Raw genomic sequence first — 19,807 nt, 5'->3', positions numbered from 1 at the left:
ATGAGAGATGCACGGGGGGTGGATGAGAGATGCACGGGGGGTGGATGAGAGATGCACGGGGGGGTGGATGAGAGATGCACGGGGGGGGGATGAGAGATGCACGGAGGGGGATGAGAGATGCACGGAGGGGGATGAGAGATGCACGGAGGGGGATGAGAGATGCACGGGGGTGAGCTGCACATGGGGGGGTGAGAGATGCACATGGGGGGGTTATGTTTACATAACTTTGTTGCCTTATGAAGGGCGGGGGGGGCCCCCAAAAATTTCTTGCACAGGGGCCCACTACAGTCTGTGTCCGCCCCTGGGATGAAGTAAATGCAGCTGAACAGCAGCTGTCAGGACAGCTGCCCTGTCCTGCTGCAGGGCGTGATGAGGCCTCAGTGATGCGGCTCCTGGCACAGCACATTATGTGGGGCTCTTGGCATAGCTCCTGGCGGGGACCTGGTCTACACTATATGATAAGTATGCACTAAACTCCAAATCCCTCCATTACCCCGCCCCCATATGACCAAAGCCCCGCCCACCCAACCCCCTCCTTGCTGGGCCATGGAAAAATGATCTTGCTTCAAGCCGGTCCCTGGTGCAAAAAAGGTTGGGGACCACTGGTTTATTGGATGGGCGGATACAGACATCTGGTGAGAATTTCATGTAAATATCACCTTAAAAATATATACTTACGTAGAAAATTGGTGATATGTTCAATACTTATTTCACCCGCTGTGTATGCACATTGTACATGTACCCAAAATATTATATAACATTAAAATAAAAAAGAGATGACGTTAAGACCCATCAATTGATTTTTTTGACAAGGGTGCCTGTCTGGGGGTCAGATCTATTAGGCAGCAAGTGAACTGTCATTTCTTGAAATTCATTTGTCGGATGTAGGAAAAATGTTCATATTGTAAAGGCCCACATATACATTATACTAACTGTGGCCAAACCCAAAGATTTTGTCAGGCCAAAAGTCTAATGTGTATGGGGTCTTCCCGACTCTCCCCCAACAGATGATATTGGGGGAGATTAGGCATGTCCAATTTCAGACTGTCAATCTTTTATTTCTCAGTGAGATAAGTCACCACCAGAGGAGTGTGGCAGGAGGTCTCTCATAGAGAACCACGCCTAGCACTCCTGTTTATGGAGGAGTTGGGAGAATCAGTAGTCAGTCGACTCATCAGACTGATCATTTGGTCAACAGCTATTTATGGGTGAGCTTAAGGATTTGAGCAACATTAACAAAAATTGTATTGTGATGGGCGGATGACTGCGTCAGAGCATCTTCAAAATGGCAAGTCTTGTGATGGTTGATGACAGTATATCACAGTAGAGGTGTATGAGGCTATCCATGCAAACCCCCATCCACCGCTAAAAGCACCTACTACATGCAGGGGAGAATCAGAACTGGAGTAAACAAAGAAAGCAGGTAACAGTTTGATGAATCCCATTTTCTTTTACATCATTAAGCTGGACAGATACATGCACATTGCTTACCGGGAAAAGATATAGCATCGGGTTGGACTGTGATGCTCTGGGCAATGTTTTGCTGGGATACTTTGGGCCCTGACATTCAGGTGCATTTCACTTTGACACATATTGCCTCCCTAAACGTTGTTATATACAAAGTATACCCCTTCATGGCAGTGGTATTCCCTAATGGCAATGGCTTTTTAGCAGAATAATAAAAATTGTTAAGGAATCATTGAGGAACTTGATTGATTTGTCCTCCAAATTCCTCCGATATCAGTCAGAAAAAGCAAGTCTGATCCACGAAGGCCCAATCTTACAATTTAGAGGACTTATTTGATATTCAGCAATCATCTTTTATGCCAGATACTACAGGACTCCATTAGGGGTCTAGTTGAGTCACGCCTCAACAGGTCAGAGCAGTTTTGATGGGATGGGAGGAAAGGACCTACATAATTTTAGAGAATTGGTGATGTTATGGCCGATTAATATGTACAATTGATACAGATTATCAAAGAGTTATTGTAAATGCACTTAATTATGAAAAAGAATATTCCAACAGCCATGTCAAAATATATCTTACTTTGCACGATATTAAAATAGGACAGATTGACATTGGAAGAGGAGATTGTACAAAGTTACCATACTGATAAATAAATTCATGACATCTTGGAATATGAGCACCAGATCATAAAAGTCAGACATTAGGAGAAAGAAACCATGTCTGAATAATTGTGTCCCACTTCACCTTCATTCCAAGTCTCCATTGATTCCTCAACTTCTGATAAATAACAATAGCTGGGACTTGCAGAATATTTCACAGTTTTGTGGACACTAAATTATACATTTCAAAGGTAATAACTGGCATCATTTCTCAAATATAATATTCTGGCTTTCCTTCTTCTTGCACAGGTACAAAGTTCGTATTTGGAGAGGAAAAAATATTTGGTTCTTCTTGACAAAACAAGTCCTGTATGTCCGGGCTCCTCAGCTGATCTGGAGAGATTTTGCTGTCCGTATCTGGCATTGAAGAACAGGGAATATCTGTGTATCTGGGAGGCTGAGTGTTGATCACAAAGCTGTCAAAATGGCTGGGGCTTTCCTCCTGCGTTGGCCGCCTCATGGAGTCCTCATCTTCTGTCTCTGCGTGTGTGTCTTGTGAGCTAGAATTATAGTATACTACAACAATATCCGTTTTAATGTGCATTACTGGAGCAGTTGAAATGACTGTTGTGTTTTGGTTCCCAGTCACATTTCCTGTGATTAGAAAACAAGAATTAGTAGCCATTTCCTTACATTTTCTCTCACATAAGGACACAGCCATTATTTGTAGCCATGTGACGTAAAATTGTAATCTCATCAAGACACATGATGAATGTAGAGCTGTTGTGACCTGGCCGTGACTTGCTTGGCAGCAGAAATCTAATCTTGTTGGATTTCTAGGATTACAAATTCACTATCATCAGCTGCAACTTGCAGCGAGACATTTTCGGTCTTAAAGGGCGTTTCCGGTCTGAAAAGAAAAGGATGCAGTCAAAGTCTTCATGACTGCAGACTGTTGAATTGTGACAGTGTGCAATGTGCACACTGTCACAATTCCCCTGTATTCAGCAAGTGGTTGGTCACATGAGCACATTTAGGTAATTTGCATACTTGCATCACCAGCTGACTAGACGGTCATCCTTTCCTCAATAGAACAGTGGCAGAGAATCTAGTTGGCACATGATCGCAAGTATGAAAATCGTATACATGAAGTGACGTGATGGCCCACTCGCGATGCGAATACAGGGGAATTATAACAGTGTTCACATTGTACATGGACAGGATTCTGCAGTCACATACAGTTATGGCCGAAAGTGCTGGCATCCCTGAAATTGTTTTAGAAAATGAAGAATCTCTCCCAGAAAATATTGCAATTACACACGTTTTGTTATACACATGTTTATTTCCTTGTGTGTACTGGAACAACACAAAAAAACTGAGAAAAACATGACAAATTGGACATAATTTCGCTCAGAACCCCAAAAATGGGCCAGACAAAAATTGTTGGCACTTTTCCAAAATTGTGTGTAAACAACTTTGTTTCAAGCATATGATGCTGGTTCAAACTCACCTGTGGCAAGTAACAAATTTGGGCAATATGAAAATCACATCTGAAACCAGATAAAAAGGGGAGAAGTTGACTCAATCATTGCATTGTGTGTCTGTGTGTGCCACACTAAGCATGGAGAACAGAAAGAGGAGAAGAGAACTCTCTGACGACTTGAGAACCAAAATTGTTGAGCAATATCAACAATTTCAAGGTTACAAGTCGATCTCCAGAGATCTTGATATTCCTTTGTCCACGGTGCGCAACATAATCAAGAAATTTACAACCCATGGCACTGTAGCTAATCTCCCTGGATGAGGACAGCAAAGAAAAATTCATGAAAGGTCGCAACGCAGGACAGCCCGGATAATGGATAAGCAGTCCCAATCAAGTTCCAAAGAAATTCAAACCATCCTGCAGGCTCAGGGTGCATCAGCGTCAGCGCAAACTATTCGTCGACATTTGAATGAAATGAAAAGCTATTGCAGGAGACCCAGGAGGACCCCACTGATAACACAGACATAAAAATGCTAGACTGCAGTTTGCCAAAATGTACGCGAGTAAGCCAAAATCCTTCTGGGAAAGTGTCTTGTGGGCAAAAAGCACATCATTCTACAGTTTACCGAAAACGGAATGAGGCCTGCAAAATAAAAAAACACAACACCTACAGTTAAATATGGTGGAGGTTCAAATATGTTTTGGGGTTGTTTTGCTGCCTCTCGCACTGGGTGCCTTGACTGTGTGCAAGGCATCATGAAATCTGAAGATTACGAAAGGATTTTGGGTCGCAATGAGGTTTCCACAATCAAATAGCTGGGTTTGCGTCCTAGGTCATGTATTCGTGCAGCAGGACAATTACCCCAAACAGACTTCAAGAAGCACCCAAAAATTAATGGAAACAAAGAGGTGCAGAGTTCTGAAGTGGCCGCCATGAGTCCGTATCTATATCCCATTGAACACCTCTGGACAGATCTTAAAATTGCTGTTGGGAGAAGGCACCCTTCAAATATGAGATACCTGGAGTGGTTCAAAATTCAGATTGAGAGTTGTAAGAAGCTTGTTGATGGTTATAGGAAGTGATTGATTGCAGTTATTTATTCCAAAGGGTGTGCAACCAAATAATAAGCTCAGGGTACAATTTTATCTGACCCATTTTTGGGGTTTTGTGTGAAATGATGTCCAATTTGCCTTTTTTTAATCTATTTACTTTGTGTGTATTGGAACAACACAAAAACAAACGTGTATAACAAAACATGTGTAATTGCAATAATTTTCTGCGAGAAATGCTTCATTTTCTGGAACAATTTAAAGGGTGCCAACACTCTCGGCCATGACTGTAGAATACCCCTTTAAGTCTAATTCATGGTCTTCATGGATATAACACGTACCCATTATAGTCTATGGGGTTGTTCACATATCCGTGTTTTTTGTGGGCCATGTGTCCATGCAGAAATGAGATTTGTCCGTTTTTTTTCTTGCATTACGGATGAAAAGTACCAATACAAGTTTAAGGGTCAGTGAAAATCACGAACAGCACATGGATGGCATCAGTGTGCTGTCCGCAATTAACACTACAATGAATAGGAGAAGCTTGGTAATTTATTTATTTATCCATATGTAAAAATCAATGATGAAACACTGATGGGAAAACAGACACTGACCAAATACTGATGACACTTAGACCATTTTTTTGCCTATGTTAACAAACACAGATATCTGAATGAGGCCCTACTGCCATACATCCATATGCCATCGCTTAAGCTCTGCTTACTTTGGAGTAGGTCTAACAAATCCATGAGCAACATTCACTATTCCAGAAGTTTTAACTCTTTTGTGACAACTGTACTTACTGCTCAGCACATATCCTGAAACTACATAGTAGCCGAAGTAATAGTAATTACTAGGATTACCCATGCTAAAATATACCAATTCTTTAAATTAATTTAGAAATACCTGTAATACATCTCATTAGGTAGGGTATCTTCCCCACCTTCTATTGGATGTAATCTTTAGAAATCATCTCAGTTACTAGAACCAACTAGAGAAACAATAAAGCGCAGGAGGTGCTGCTGCAATATCTGTCTCTGCAGGGAATCCACACAGTAAATCTCCAACACGTTTGCTAAATCTGCACTCATGTGCAATTTCTTTTACATTAGATTTCTGTTGCCCTTTGACAGCCTAAATTACAGGCAACACTATTCTAATCATTACAATAATATGAAAAAAAATATGGATCGTAGAGGATCATAACAGTCAGAATATAGAAACTTCAAGACACAAAAACCGATCTCTCACCTGATGGAGTTGGTGGCACTTCTGTAGTAGGGCTACTGCTGGCACTACTCCCACTTCTTGAATACTGCCTGTCCGTGAAGCACGAACATGGCTCCTCGCCATCATTTCTCTCTGGTGTAGGGTATGTCGCCATTGAGAATGCTTGAAATGTGTGCTGAGAAGCACAATGGCTGCACACATTATTTACGGGATCTCGTGCACAATTGTCTTGAATTTCTTTTGCAGACTGACCACAGTGATAATGAGAATACAGTGGAATACTGCCACCTTCTTCCTGTGAGGGAGGCAGCAATCTATCTGAACTGGTATCTGAAAGACTAGGAAATGTTCCCAGCGAGCCAATTTCGAGATCCAATGTTGAGTCCAAGCCTGCAACCATACTCCCATGCTCTGTTTCTGGTGACCTTCCTTCTTCTAAGTATTCCACTTCTGTTGGAATCATTCTTCCTTGGTGAGCCAATGATTCTTTTAGCAGATTGCGTTCCTCTGGAGATGATCTCAAGCAATCTCTTGAATCATCCTTAATCTGTTCTTTGAATATTACTTTTTTCTAAAATATAAAAATTGTATCTAGTCACTACTTGAACAGAAGGATATGTATCTATGTGCTTTGTTTCAGCTATGCATTAATAGAAACAGAAATGTATCGCATAAATCTGACTAAAGATCTGGCTGAAGATCAGATGTGTGTGACCACTGAACACTAGTGAGAGCCAGAACGGCTTCATAAGGCTAACCTTGTGAGGATGCAATAGACACTAGTACACATACAGGTCAACAGTTCTTACATTTGGGTCTTGCACAGAACCCAATCACAAGCATACTATCCGCTTATACACCGTGTATCTTACCTGAGATCCATGATCTTGGTCGCAACTTTTTTGTACCCAATTTTGAACTTGAGCTGAAAATTCAAACAATATTGGTAAATTACAAGGTTAGTGACTTACAGACATGTGATACAATAATAAAACTATTCTCATGTTGAAGAAACATTTGTGTAATATTTATTTAAAAAAAAAAAAGATGATTAAAAGGTCAAGTAAGCATCTTGTCAACTGCTTTAATCCCTTTGAACCGATATAGTGTGGATAGGGGGTTGGCTGCTTTTGAACTGTTACACAACATGCTATGGCTTCAGGAATGAACCTCTGAGCTGGCAACCCTGAGAGGTGCCCAGATCACATTGTTCTGCTGCTGCCACCTGAATCTTCTCCACCTAAATCTTGAGGTTCAATCTTGAGGTACTACTTATATGCACTATCTTTTCACACTGTTTCTAAAAGAACTATTCTACAAACACTTGGATGAACCACTCTTATTTTAACCCATCATTACCGAAGCATTGAGATTTCCATGCAGTCAGCAGTTAATTAGGAGCGTACAATAAGGCTATGTTCACACACGTTGTGTTTTGCAGCAGATTTTTATGCAAATTTTCAGCTGCATCTTGCAGTACCAGCAAAGTCTATGAGAAACCAGAATTCTCTGTTCACACATGTTGCTTTTTGTTGCTGCATATTTTCTGCCTTGCTTGCGTCTTTGGAAAATAGAGCATGTCACTTCTTTCAGCGTTTCTGCAGCAGAAAACGCACCTGTTTTTTTGCTGCGTATTTCACCCATAGGAAGTAATGGGTGGTCAAAAAAACGCAGCAAAATAAGCAACACAAAACGCAACAAAACCTGCGGTTTTTACAGAGCTGTTTTCCTTGCAGAGTAAAGTTAGCAACAGATTTGCTGCAGAAAAAAACACACGTGTAAACATAGCCTTAGTAGACATTTATCATAATGAAATGAGCGGCTCTTCTGAGCTTTTAACAGTTGCACATGTAATTGACACTGAGTAACAATACCTATAAGTGTACTCCACTTCTTCTTATAGCACACTGAGTAGATGATGCATATCATAATCCCAGATACTACAATCATTACGATAATTGGGATTACCACCTTTGTCACTGCATTGAAAAAAAAAAGTTACATTAGAAAAATAAGGAAATTTAACATGCAAATATAAACAATACAAAATAAAACAGATGCATAAATATTTTACCAATAAGGTTTTGCTCATGTTACCGTAACGTTCCATTTGAGCCAGAACAGAGTAGTCTGCTCTATTGTTATATACAATTTACCATTACAAAGTAATGTGAACTGCCAGTATCTGTTAGGCTGCGTGCCCACGAACCATTTTCCAAGCGTTTATACTGCGGAATTTACGCAGCGTAAACGCTTGGGAAATGCTTTGTAATCCGTCCCCAATGACAAGCCGCAATGTCAATGCCCATGCTGCGGATTTTTCCGCAGCATTTATGCGACGCTCAAAAATCCGCAGCATGTCCATTAATTTTGCGGACACGCAGCGTAATTGCCGCCATTGACTTGCATTGGACCGCGTGACATCCGCATCACTACATGAGCACAAACGGATATCACACGGTTCAATGTGCGGATGGTACCCAGGTCTGGAGGAGAGAAGACTCTCTTCCAGACCTGGGCACCATAGAAACTGTAAAAAAAAAAGAATTTAAAATAAAAAATAAAGATTATACTTACCTTCTGATGTCCTCCCGGTGTTTTCTCCCCTCCGTCTGGTCTGCTGTATGGGTCGCGGTGTTGTGAAGGACCTGCCATGACGTCATTGAGTCATGTGACCTGTCACATGACTCAATGACGTCACCGCAGGTCCTTCACACCACCGCGAGCAGTGCAAGAGACCAGATGCGGTGGAGAAAACACCGGGAGGACATCGGAAGGCGAGTATAATGTTCTGTTTTTTTTATTTTTTACCATTCTTATTCTTTTTTTTTTTAACTAACTTGGTCACACTACTATAAATCCATGCCGGTTACATGGATTTATATAGTGTTAACAAGTTGTCAAGCACTTTTCCAAGTGATGCTAAACTCGCTTGGAAAAGCGCTTGATAACCCGCATGCAGAAATGCATGCAAAAACGCTTGACAAACGCTTCTACATGGCGGGAAAAACGCATGTAAAATCCGCATGTGTTTTTCCTGCCAGGGAGAAGCGGAAAAAATATGCAGCATTTCTGCATCGTGGGCACATAGCCTTAGGATCTGATGCACAATGGATCTATCATAGCTGTAGTAATAGCAGATGCCGTAGAGCTAGTGTGAACAGTGACAATTTATGCAGAAACCTGGGGTAGAGATAACTAAAGACTTGTATTTCTGAAGTGCATTATTCATTAGCAGAGATGAGAGAACCTGAACTTAAAAGTTTGGGGTTCATACCAGACAGTTAGTGTCCGGTACTAAACGCTGAAGACGAACTTCTCCCGGAAATCCGTTGTAATGTACAGAGTTCTGGCGGAAGTCCTTTGCAGAGACAATTAACTATGGATCATTTGTGAAATGTCATTATCTACTCTGGGAAAACACATCATGAACATTGCTTATTACATTAGAACATGTTTTTCTGCACTTTAAAAATCAGACACGTACGATCTGGTGAGACAATGCGACGATCACAGATCGCATCAGAGATGTTAGTGCCGGGAACAATCTCGTGTAATCCAACATATGTACAGCTGTAAGAAACAGAAAAAACAATCAGGTCACAATATACAGACTATTTACAAACAATATACACAGTCACCATATGCTCTACAGTCATGGCCAAATGTTTTGAGACTGACACAAATTTTGGTTTTCCCAAAGTTTCCTGCTTCAGTTTTTTTTAGATCTTTTAGTCAGATGTTTCTATGGTTACTGAAGTACACTTACAAGCATTTCAGAAGTTTATAACATTTTATTGACAAATTCATCAAGTTTATGCCAAGACCCAATATTTAGAGTGTTATCCCTTATTTTTCAAGACTTCTGCAATTCCCCCTGGAGGCTGGATATCAGCTTCTGTGCCAAATCCTGACTGATGACATCCAGTCTTGCCTGATCAATGGTTGGAGCTTATCACAATTTCTGTGTTTTAGTTTGTCCACGGGTTCTCAAAGAGATTGGGATCTGGAGAGTTTCCTGGCCATGGTCCAGAAAATCAAATGTTTTGTTCCATTTTTTGCCTTATGACAAGGTGTTCAATCATGCTGGGAAAAAAGCAATTTATCAACAAATTGCTCCTGGATCGTGGGAGAAGTTACTCTTGGAGAAAATGTAGATACCATTCTATATTCATGGCAGTATTCTTAAGACAAAATTGTGAGTGAGCCTACTGCCTTGAATGAAAAGCTACTCCATAAATGAATTGTCTCATGATGCTTTACTGTTGATATGACACAGGACTCATGGTAGTGCTCACCTTTTCTCCTCCAAGCAATCATTCTTCTAGATATCCCAAAAGTCTGAAGGGGGCTTCAGCAGAAAAAATAACATTTCCCTATACTTGTGCAGTACAACCCCTGTAATTGCTGCAAAGTTATTTTAACTGATTAAGCCCCTTTAAGACTATTTTGGACATCTGTAAGAATGATTGTTAGGTGACCAGAGGAGAGAACAAATTATGGCACTAATGACCCCTCCTCCTGAGACCATTTTTACATGAAAATGAAACGAAACAAGCGCTGATCGACTTCCAATATTTAGCACAGAAAAAGCAAAATAAGCATACCGTATTTTTCGGACCATAAGACTCACTCCCCCCCCAAATTTGGGAGGAAAATGGGGGGTGCCTCTTATGATCCGAATGTAGCTTACCGGATAGTTGAGGTGGTGGTGGAGGGGGATTGCAAGGCCTTCCGTTCCCTCTCTCCCTCAGGAACCCAGCGGTGGCGGCAGCAGAAGAGGAGCGGCGTGCGCTGCTTTCCGGTGGCCGGGGCTATCTTCCTAAAGCCGTGATCTACAGGAAAATTTCCTGTAGATCACAGCTTCAGTAAGATGGCCGTGGCCACCGGAAAGCAGCGCATGCAGCTCCGCCTCACCACAAACAGCCAGACACCGGCCCCGCAGCATCTCACCTCTTCTGCCACCAGGTTCCTGAGGGAGGGAGGGAATGGAGGACCCTGCAATCCTGCTCCACCACCACCGCAACTCCCTGCTGCTGGAGCACCACCTTCTCGCACCCAGGGTCCGCAGCATTCCTCCACTTCCAAAAGTGAAAACGTGAACTACCGCGCTAAACAAAGAATTGAACACACAACTGTGCGTATAAAAACAGCTAGGACTTTAGTGGGCACAACTGGGACAGGAATGAAAGGACCTCCTTCCTGCATAGACCAGAATGCATACACTGCTATAATGTGCTTGATAGTGAATAGAGTGGACAATTGGAACCTTTAAGACGGACCACAATGATTGGAAATAAAGGGTGGGCCATTTATATGGATACACCTAAATTAAATGGGTATGGTTGGTGATATCAACTTCCTGTTTGCGGCACATTAGGGAGGGGGAAAACTTTTCCAGATGGGTGGTGACTAGTGTTGAGCGAGTATGTTCTGTTAACCCTTTCGCCGAGTAGGCTCTGGTCCGAGCACAGAGTATTTATAGCTGCTCGGTGATGTGCTTGAATCGCTCCCGTGTGCATGATTTGCGACTGTTTGACAGTTTTATTACATGGGAGGAATGTCTATTTCTTACACATTCCTCACATGTAATAAAGCTGCCAAATAGTTGCAAATCATGCACACGGGAGGGATTCAAGCATATCACCGAGCAGCTATAAATACTCGGAGCTCGGCCCGAGCGTACTAGGACAGAACATACTCGCTCAACACTAGTGGTGACCATGGCGGCTATTTTTAAGTCGGCCATTTTGGATCCAACTTTATTCTTTTCAATGGGAAGAGGGTCATGTGACAAATCAAACATTGAGAATTTCATAAGGAAAACAATGGTGTGCTTGGTTTTAACGTAACTTTATTCTTTCATGAGTTATTTACAAGATTATGACCACTTATAAAATGTGTTCAAAGTGCTGCCCATTGTGTTGGATTGTCAATACAACCCTCTTCTCCCACTCTTGACACACTGATAGCAACACCGCAGAAGAAATGCTAGCACAGGCTTACATACTCGCTCAACACAAGTAAGCACTCATAGAACCAGAGATTAAAGGGACTTTTACACTGGACGGTGGTTCTGTATAGAAAGAGAGAGACTGTCAGAGCGCACAGTATAGGGGGTAATACGTAGTATGAAGGCAAAGTATGGGGGAGGAGGGAGTATACAGAGTAAGGCTGTAGTATAGGGGCAGTATATAGTGTAAGGGAACAGTGTGGGGCATAGTATATAGAGTGAGGGCAGAGTATGGGAAGGAGTGTATAGTGTGAAGGCACAGTATATGGGGGGAGTAAATAGTGTGAGGACACAGTATGGGAGCAGCATATAGTGAGAGATTATAGTATGGGGGCAGTATATAGTGTAAGGGAACAGTATGTGGAATAGTATATAGAGTGAGGGCAGAGTATGGGTGCAGTATATAGTGTGAAGGAACAGTATATGGGGCAGTATATAGTGTGAGGACACAGTATGGGGGCAGTATACAGAGTGAGGATATAGTATGGGGGCAGTATATAGTGTAAGGGAACAGTATGGGGCATAGTATATAGAGGGCAGAGTGTGGGGGCAGTATATAGTGTGAAGGCACAGTATATGGGGCAGTATATAGTGTGAGGACATAGTATGGGGGCAGTATATAGTGTTAGGGCCCAGTATGGGGGGCTGTATGGAGCACTATATGGGGCCCATTACACTGTATGGAGGACTATGTAAGGGTCATTATACTGTATGGAGAACTTTGTGTGCCCATTATGCTGTATGGAGGGCTGTGTGGAGATTACCGTTGGGGAATCATACTGTGATGGGGTCACCATTCTTTGTTGGGGGGATTGGAGGAGAGGGGTGCAGTAGAGTCATCATTCTGTGCATGTGGAGGAATTCACAGTGGGGGAATCATACTGTCTATGGGGGGCACTTTTGTTTGCATCATACTTTATCTGTTTTATTCAAGATTTTTTAGCCTTTGTTATTAAATATTTAAATTAGGCCATTGGGCCATATGCTTTTTACTGCTTTTACATAACATTATATTATTCCACTATAATTCCAAAAGTTAATAATTTTATTTGATAAGAAAAAACTTCCTCAGTTGTAGACATTTTTTTTTTTAACAAATATCAAGGTTGGCCTGCGACCAAGCTTTTAACTTTGTCCCTCTGTGTATTTGAGTTTGAGATTCCTGGCTTAGGCTGTGTGCCCACGATGCGTTTTTAATGCGTTTCCGCAGCGTTTTTGCAGCTGCGGAAATGCATTAAAAATGCATGGTAGAAGGGCAGCTATGTTCCCCAATGATAATCCGCCTGTGCTGTGCACATGCTGCGGAAATTTCCGCTGTAGATTATCATTGCGGAAAAAAAAGCAGCACTACAAATTATTTTGCGGAAGTGCTGCGTCTTCGCCGCCATTGACTTGCATTAGACTGCATGGATTACGCATCACTGTATATGTAGATGCTTAATCCAAGCGTTCTAATGTGCGGATGGTACCCGGGTGTAGACGAGAGGAGAGTCTCATCCACACCCAGGTACCATTAAAAAATCTGTAAAAAAAAGAATAAAATAAAAAATAAATGTATACTTACCTTCTGTCGGCCCGCGTACCGCTCCTACTTGCTTCCCGGCACTTTGCAGTGAATTGAAGGACCTGCGCTGACGTCAGAGTCATGTGACGGGTCACGCGACGCTGACGTCGGCAGGTCTTTCAATTCATTGCTGCCGGCAGCCGGGACAGAGTGAAACAAGACAGCGCGGGCCATCGGAGGGTAAGTATACATTTATTTTTTTATTTTTACCACTCTCTCGGGTCACACTATATAAATTCATGCTGTTTGCATGGATTTATAGTGTGACCTAGTTGTCACAAGCACTTTCCAAGTGATGCTATCGCCTGGAAAGCGCTTGTCAATCCACATGCGGAAATGTCAGTGGGTAACCGCTCCATTTCCGCATGTCCCTGGCAGGAAAACGCATGTACAATCCGCATGTAAAATCCGCATGCGTTTTTTTCTGCCAGGGAGATGCAGAAACGCTCAGGAAAAAATCCTTAGCATATCTGCATCGTGGGCACATAGCCTAAGGGCCCCGTCACACTAAGCGATGCAGCAGCGATCCCGACAACGATACGACCTGTCAGGGATCGTTGCTGCATCGCTAAAACATCGCTGGTGAGCTGTCAAACAGGCAGGCTCACCAGCGATCAGGGGAGCAGCGATATCGTGGAAAGAATCGTTCCACGATGTCCTGCTCCAGTTACCAGCCTGCTGCAAGCAGGAGCAGGCTGGTAACTATGGTAAACATCGGGTTACTAAGTGCGCGTGTGCCCCTAGTAACCCGCTGTTTACCATGGATACCACTCTGCTACGGTGCGCGGGAGCCTCCGAGCACCGTAGCAGAGTGGTATCCATGGTAAACAGCGGGTTACTAAGTGCGCGCGTGCCCCTAGTAACCCGCTGTTTACCATAGTTACCAGCCAGATCGTTGGTCCCGCTGGTCACACACAGCGATGTGTGCTGGCCAGCGGGAGGCCAACGACCAAAAAATGGTCCAGGACACTTTGCAGCGATCAGCGACCTCACAGCAGGGGCCTGATCGTTGCAAAGTGTCACACACAGCGACATCGCTGGTGAGGTCGCTGGTGAGTCACCAAAACCGTGACTCAGCAGCGATATCGCTAGCGATCTCACTATGTGAGACGGGGGCTTTAAAGGGTTATTCTTATCATGATAAAGAGTTACAATCACAAAGAGGTTGCAAAAACAAACAACTCTTTGCTATAGACTCTAGAAAAACAACTCGTAGATTAGCGTGCTATAAACTAAAAGCTCAGTATTCAGGTTAAATTGCAGTGTTGGTACTTTGCGATAAATAAGTTGGTTTTGGATTACAGTTTGGGCACTCAGTCTCTAAGGCTGCATGAACACTATGCGTTTTTCAAGCGGAATTTCCGCAGCGAAAACGCTTAAAAAACGCTTGGTAATCGTGCCCCATGGTCCCCAATGATAATCCGCATGTGCACATGCTGCGGAAATTTCCGCTGCGGATTATCATTGCGGAAAAATATGCAGCATGTCCATTAGTTTTGCGGACACGCAGCGTAATTGCCGCCATTGACTTGCATTGAATCACTTAATATCTGCATGACTACATGTGCACATGCAGATATTAAGCGATTCAATGTGCGGATGGTACCCGGGTCTGGAGAAGAGGAGACTCTCCTCCAGACCCGGGTACCACAGTACCTGTAAAAAAAAAAAAAAAAAGAGTTTAAAATAAAAGATTATACTTACCTTCCGATGTCCCCTGGTCTCCTCAGCGATGCTTCCGGCCCTTGTACAGCTCGCGATGGTCTAAAAGGACCTTCCATGACGTCATTTAGTCATGTGACCAAATGACTAAATGATGTCATGGAAGATCATTTTAGAACACCGCGAGCAGTACAAGAGACCAGACTTAGCGGAGAAAAGACTGGGGGCCATCGGAAGGTAAGTATAATCTTTATTTTTTATCATTTTTATTCTTTTTTTTAACCATTAACTTGGTCACACTATATAAATCCATGCCGGTTGCATGGATTTATATAGTGTGACCAAGTTGTCAAGCACTTTTCCAAGTGATGCTAAAATCACTTGGAAAAGAGCTTGATAACCCGCATGCAGAAATGCTTGCAAAAACGCTTGACAAACGCTTCTACCTGGCAGGAAAAACGCATGTAAAATCCGCATGCGTTTTTCCTGCCAGGGAGATGAGGAAAAAATCTGCAGCATTTCTGCATCGTAGGCACTTAGCCTAAAAGTTTCGCCATCACTGCTCTATAGGAAAGGTTGTTGTAAAGATCTGAGGTTGTGGGTTGTAAGTAATCACCTAGGCAGGTTAGCAGTGCAACAATATTTTATTGATCACAGCCATTGTAATAAAGCAATTCCAGGTAAATGGCCAAAATACAGTTCTCTCAGTCCTCAAGTTCCCAATCTGGGTTCAGTAGTTCCACTGGCTTTGTACTCACTGTCTCCCCACTTTTGGTTGGCCCACAGATTTCGTATCTCCAGCCAGTATAGTCTGTAGCCACAGTCCATGATCCTCTAAACGGCAGATAAAACGATGAAAGCACAGATATCCAGTAGCAGCAGTCCTTTTAAGAAAGTTTAAACAAAATCCATAATGGTAACATGTTTATCCATCCATCCTTCCAAGTCCACGGTCTCTATCCTCTTCCTTCAATCCTTCCTTCCTGTCCTTTCTTTCGCTGGGATCAGTCCCCTCCCAGGTCAGAAGTGATCACCCTCCCCCTTAAGCATTTACTGTTAGCTAAAAACAATGAAGAATATTCTAGAAGCCTTCATCTGAGACGGCATGCAAGACCCCCTGTGGTGAAGGCTCCACTGTGTCTACAATCTACACACACATAATGAGATTATTGGCTGTTGAAACAATGGTTAGAATCTCCTGAGATACAGATATCCTGAGATACAGATTAGTGGAATACTGGACATTTTACAAGTGAATCTAGTGCACATACTGACAAGTTAGCAGAACTACAGTACAGACCAAAAGTTTGGACACAGCTTCTCATTTAAAGATTTTTCTGTATTTTCATGACTATGAAAATTGTACATTCACACTGAAGGCATCAAAACTATGAATTAACACATGGGGAATTATATACTTAACAAAAAAGTGTGAAACAACTGAAAATATGTCTTAGATTCTAGGTTCTTCAAAGTAGCCACCTTTTGCTTTGATAACTGCTTTACACTCTCTTGGCATTCGCTTCAAGAGGTAAAAGTCACCGGAAATGGTTTTCACTTCACAGGTGTACCCTGTCAGGTTTAATAAGTGGGATTTCTTGCCTTATAAATGGGGTTGGGACCATCAGTTGTGTTGTTCAGAAGTCTGGTGGATACACAGCTGATAGTCCTACTGAATAGACTTAGAATTTGTATTATGGCTAGAAAAAAGCAGCTAAGTAAAGAAAAACGAGTGGCCATCATTACTTTAAGAAATGAAGGTCAGTCAGTGTGAAAAATTGGGAAAACTTTGAAAGTGTCCCCAAGTGCAGTTGCAAAAACCATCAAGCGCTACAAAGAAACTGGCTCACATGAGGACCACCCCAGGAAAGGAAGACCAAGAGTCACCTCTGCTTCTGAGGATAAGTTTATCCGAGTCACCAGCCACAGAATTCGCAGGTTAACAGCAGCTCAGATTAGAGACCAGGTCAATGCCACACAGAGTTCTAGCAGCAGACACATCTCTACAACAACTGTTAAGAGGAGACTTTGTGCAGCAGGCCTTCATGGTAAAATAGCTGCTAGGAAACCACTGCTAAGGACAGGCAACAAGCACAAGAGACTTGTTTGGGCTAAAGAACACAAGGAATGGACATTAGACCAGTGGAAATCTGTGCTTTGGTCTGATGAGTCCAAATTTGAGATCTTTGGTTCCAGCCACCGTGTCTTTGTGCGACGCAGAAAAGGTGAACGGATGGACTCTACATGCCTGGTTCCCACCGTGAAGCATGGAAGAGGAGGTGTGATGATGTGGGGGGGGGGGGGGGGGTTGCTGGTGACACTGTTGGGGATTTATTCATAATTGAAGGCATACTGAACCAGCATGGCTACCACAGCATCTTGCAGCGGCATGCTATTCCATCTGGTTTGCGTTTAGTTGGACCATCATTTATTTTTCAACAGGACAATGACCCCAAACACACCTCCAGGCTGTGTAAGGGCAATTTGACCAAGAAGGAGAGTGATGGGGTGCTACGTCAGATGACCTGGCCTCCACAGTCACCAGACCTGAACCCAATCGAGATGGTTTGGGGTGAGCTGGACCGCAGAGTGAAGGCAAAAGGGCCAACAAGTGCTAAGCATCTCTGGGAACTCCTTCAAGATTGTTGGAAGACCATTTCCGGTGACTACCCCCTGAAGCTCATCAAGAGAATGCCAAGAGTGTGCAAAGCAGTCATCAAAGCAAAAGGTGGCTACTTTGAAGAACCTAGAATATAAGACATATTTTCAGTTGTTTCACACTTTTTTGTTAAGTATATAATTCCACATGTGTTAATTCATAGTTTTGATGCCTTCAGTGTGAATGTACAATTTTCATAGCTATGAAAATACAGAAAAATCTTTAAATGAGGAGGTGTCCAAACTTTTGGTCTGTACTGTATATAAAACATAGCAAGTAAATCACTAATAAAACACAATAATAATATTAACAAAAATGGTGGTCCGTTGCTGACAAAGTATCATAGTGTTTAGTAAGTGGGCAGCTCCTCACATACCTCCCTCACTTTTTCAGCACGGACACGAATGTAAGAGGTCTCGACTTTATGAGAACGAAACTTTGTATCATCCAGTTTCCTCAAAGCATATTCCATGTCGTCCTTGCAAATATACTCAACAGTCCCCATTCCACCCTGGTATACGTCAGTGTAATAGACATCTCCAGCTTCTCTTATATGGTCTTTCAGATCCTGCCAACTTCCCGATGGGGGAAGGCCTGAGACAAGGATTCAGTATTTAGTTCGCTGGATCAGGGGTCTGTCCTTTCCACGGGGTCCTCCATATCCCCCCCCGATCCCCGGTTTGTCCTGGGAAACTCCCCACGTGCCCAATGAGAACCAAACTTGTATCCATTGCGACCAACCCCAGAGTGCTGACACCCAGTTAGGGGGATGGTCACTTGGCGGCCTGGTAAAGGGAGCTCTGGGGGGGGGGACAGTATCTGGGCTGACCAGGGTGATGGTAGATCCAGTGTCCTGAAGTCCCTGGGCCTCCTCCCTGATGTAATTTACCTCCCCCAGATTACATTCCTTCATTGTGACAGTCATTGCATTTTGTGTATCACTCACCACTGACATGTTGATATTGCTCCTTTCCCTGTCGGCTGATGCAGTGTGAACCAGTCCTTGGCTTCTGGTTACGACATTGGCCCAGTGGCACACCAATCCTGCTCCCAGATTGTTTCCCAGCAACACATCTACTGGTAGGTGCCACACTACTCCTACATCCACCATTCCATGACTGTGACCCCAGTCTAAATGTAGTCGGGCCCTCCGAATGTTCAAACTTTCTCTTCCGGCTATATTGACAAACATACGGCTGCCGGGGACAATACATTGGTCTGGTACTAAATGGTCTTTTATCAATGTGACTGAGGCACCGGAGTCATGGAGCCCCACAGCCTCCACCCAGACCGGCTGCAGATGCGGGTTAATAGACTCTGAGGTGTCCCATCTAGTCCGGGACACTTCTCCTTGTACAACATATGCCTCTTCTTCCGGTCGGGGTAGTGGGATCCTCTCTCCCTCAGCATTCCAGCCCCATTGCAGCACAGTGTTCACAGGTTGGGGACGCGGATAATGTGGCCTAGAACGTTTCTGACATTCCCTGGCAAAGTGTCCCATGCGTCCAAAGTTATGGCAGTTAAGCCCTCCTCGCCCCAACACAGGCCGTACTTGGGGGCTTGGGCAACCTCCCTCTCTTTGTGAAGTCCAAACTCCCTACCGTTCCTCCTCTGGCCAGTCCATGGGCTTCAATGGCCTCCCTGTAAGCTCCTATTCCCGACTCACTGGGGCTTTACTTCCACGTTGCCCTGGTCAATTAGCAGACCAATCATCAGCCAATCTTGCAGCCTCATCCAGGCTGAGGGGTTTTCTATCTGCCACCCATTCTTTTAAATCACCTGGGAGTTTGGACATAAATTTTTCCAGCATGACTATATCCATTACATGTTCTGCTTCCCGAGCCCCCAGTCCTTCTATCCACCGAGTGCATGCCGTACGTAGTGTGTTAGCAAACTCCCGATGTGTGTGTGCAGCGGGCTTGTCAGTCTCCCGAAACTTCCTCCGGTAGGTTTCCGGCGTGACAGCATACCTCTCTAGTAATTCGCTGCGAATGGTAGAGTAACATCTCTGATCCCCAGAAGACAAGTTATTAAAAGATTCTCTTGCTTTTCCGGTCAGGCCAACGCTCAAAAATCTGG

General features: G+C 43.4%; 1 protein-coding gene across 2 annotated transcripts in view; it reads right to left on the bottom strand.

Moving 5' to 3' along the window:
• Positions 1–1,236: 1,236 nt before the first annotated feature.
• The window catches only part of TNFRSF11A (TNF receptor superfamily member 11a), a 153,847-nt gene continuing 135,276 nt past the window's right edge, over positions 1,237–19,807 (bottom strand). The window contains exons 6-11 of one of the 2 annotated variants that reach the window (XM_073678658.1): positions 15,828–15,953; positions 9,318–9,403; positions 7,705–7,809; positions 6,703–6,755; positions 5,852–6,401; positions 1,237–2,721 (exon numbers count right to left, since the gene is read on the bottom strand). In XM_073678658.1, coding sequence (XP_073534759.1) covers positions 2,339–2,721; positions 5,852–6,401; positions 6,703–6,755; positions 7,705–7,809; positions 9,318–9,403; positions 15,828–15,953 — 1,303 coding nt within the window. In that variant the 3' untranslated portion in view covers positions 1,237–2,338. The remainder of the gene's footprint in view (positions 2,722–5,851; positions 6,402–6,702; positions 6,756–7,704; positions 7,810–9,317; positions 9,404–15,827; positions 15,954–19,807) is intronic. The other variant, XM_073678659.1, reaches the window with a different exon arrangement.

Source organism: Phyllobates terribilis, unplaced genomic scaffold (assembly GCF_046119375.1).
Source record: "Phyllobates terribilis strain yellow unplaced genomic scaffold, ASM4611937v1 Scaffold_4__5_contigs__length_816908805, whole genome shotgun sequence".
Lineage (NCBI taxonomy): Eukaryota > Metazoa > Chordata > Amphibia > Anura > Dendrobatidae > Phyllobates > Phyllobates terribilis.
The sequence above is the reverse complement of the archived record's forward strand: the minus strand, read 5'-3'. Positions and strand labels throughout refer to the sequence as shown.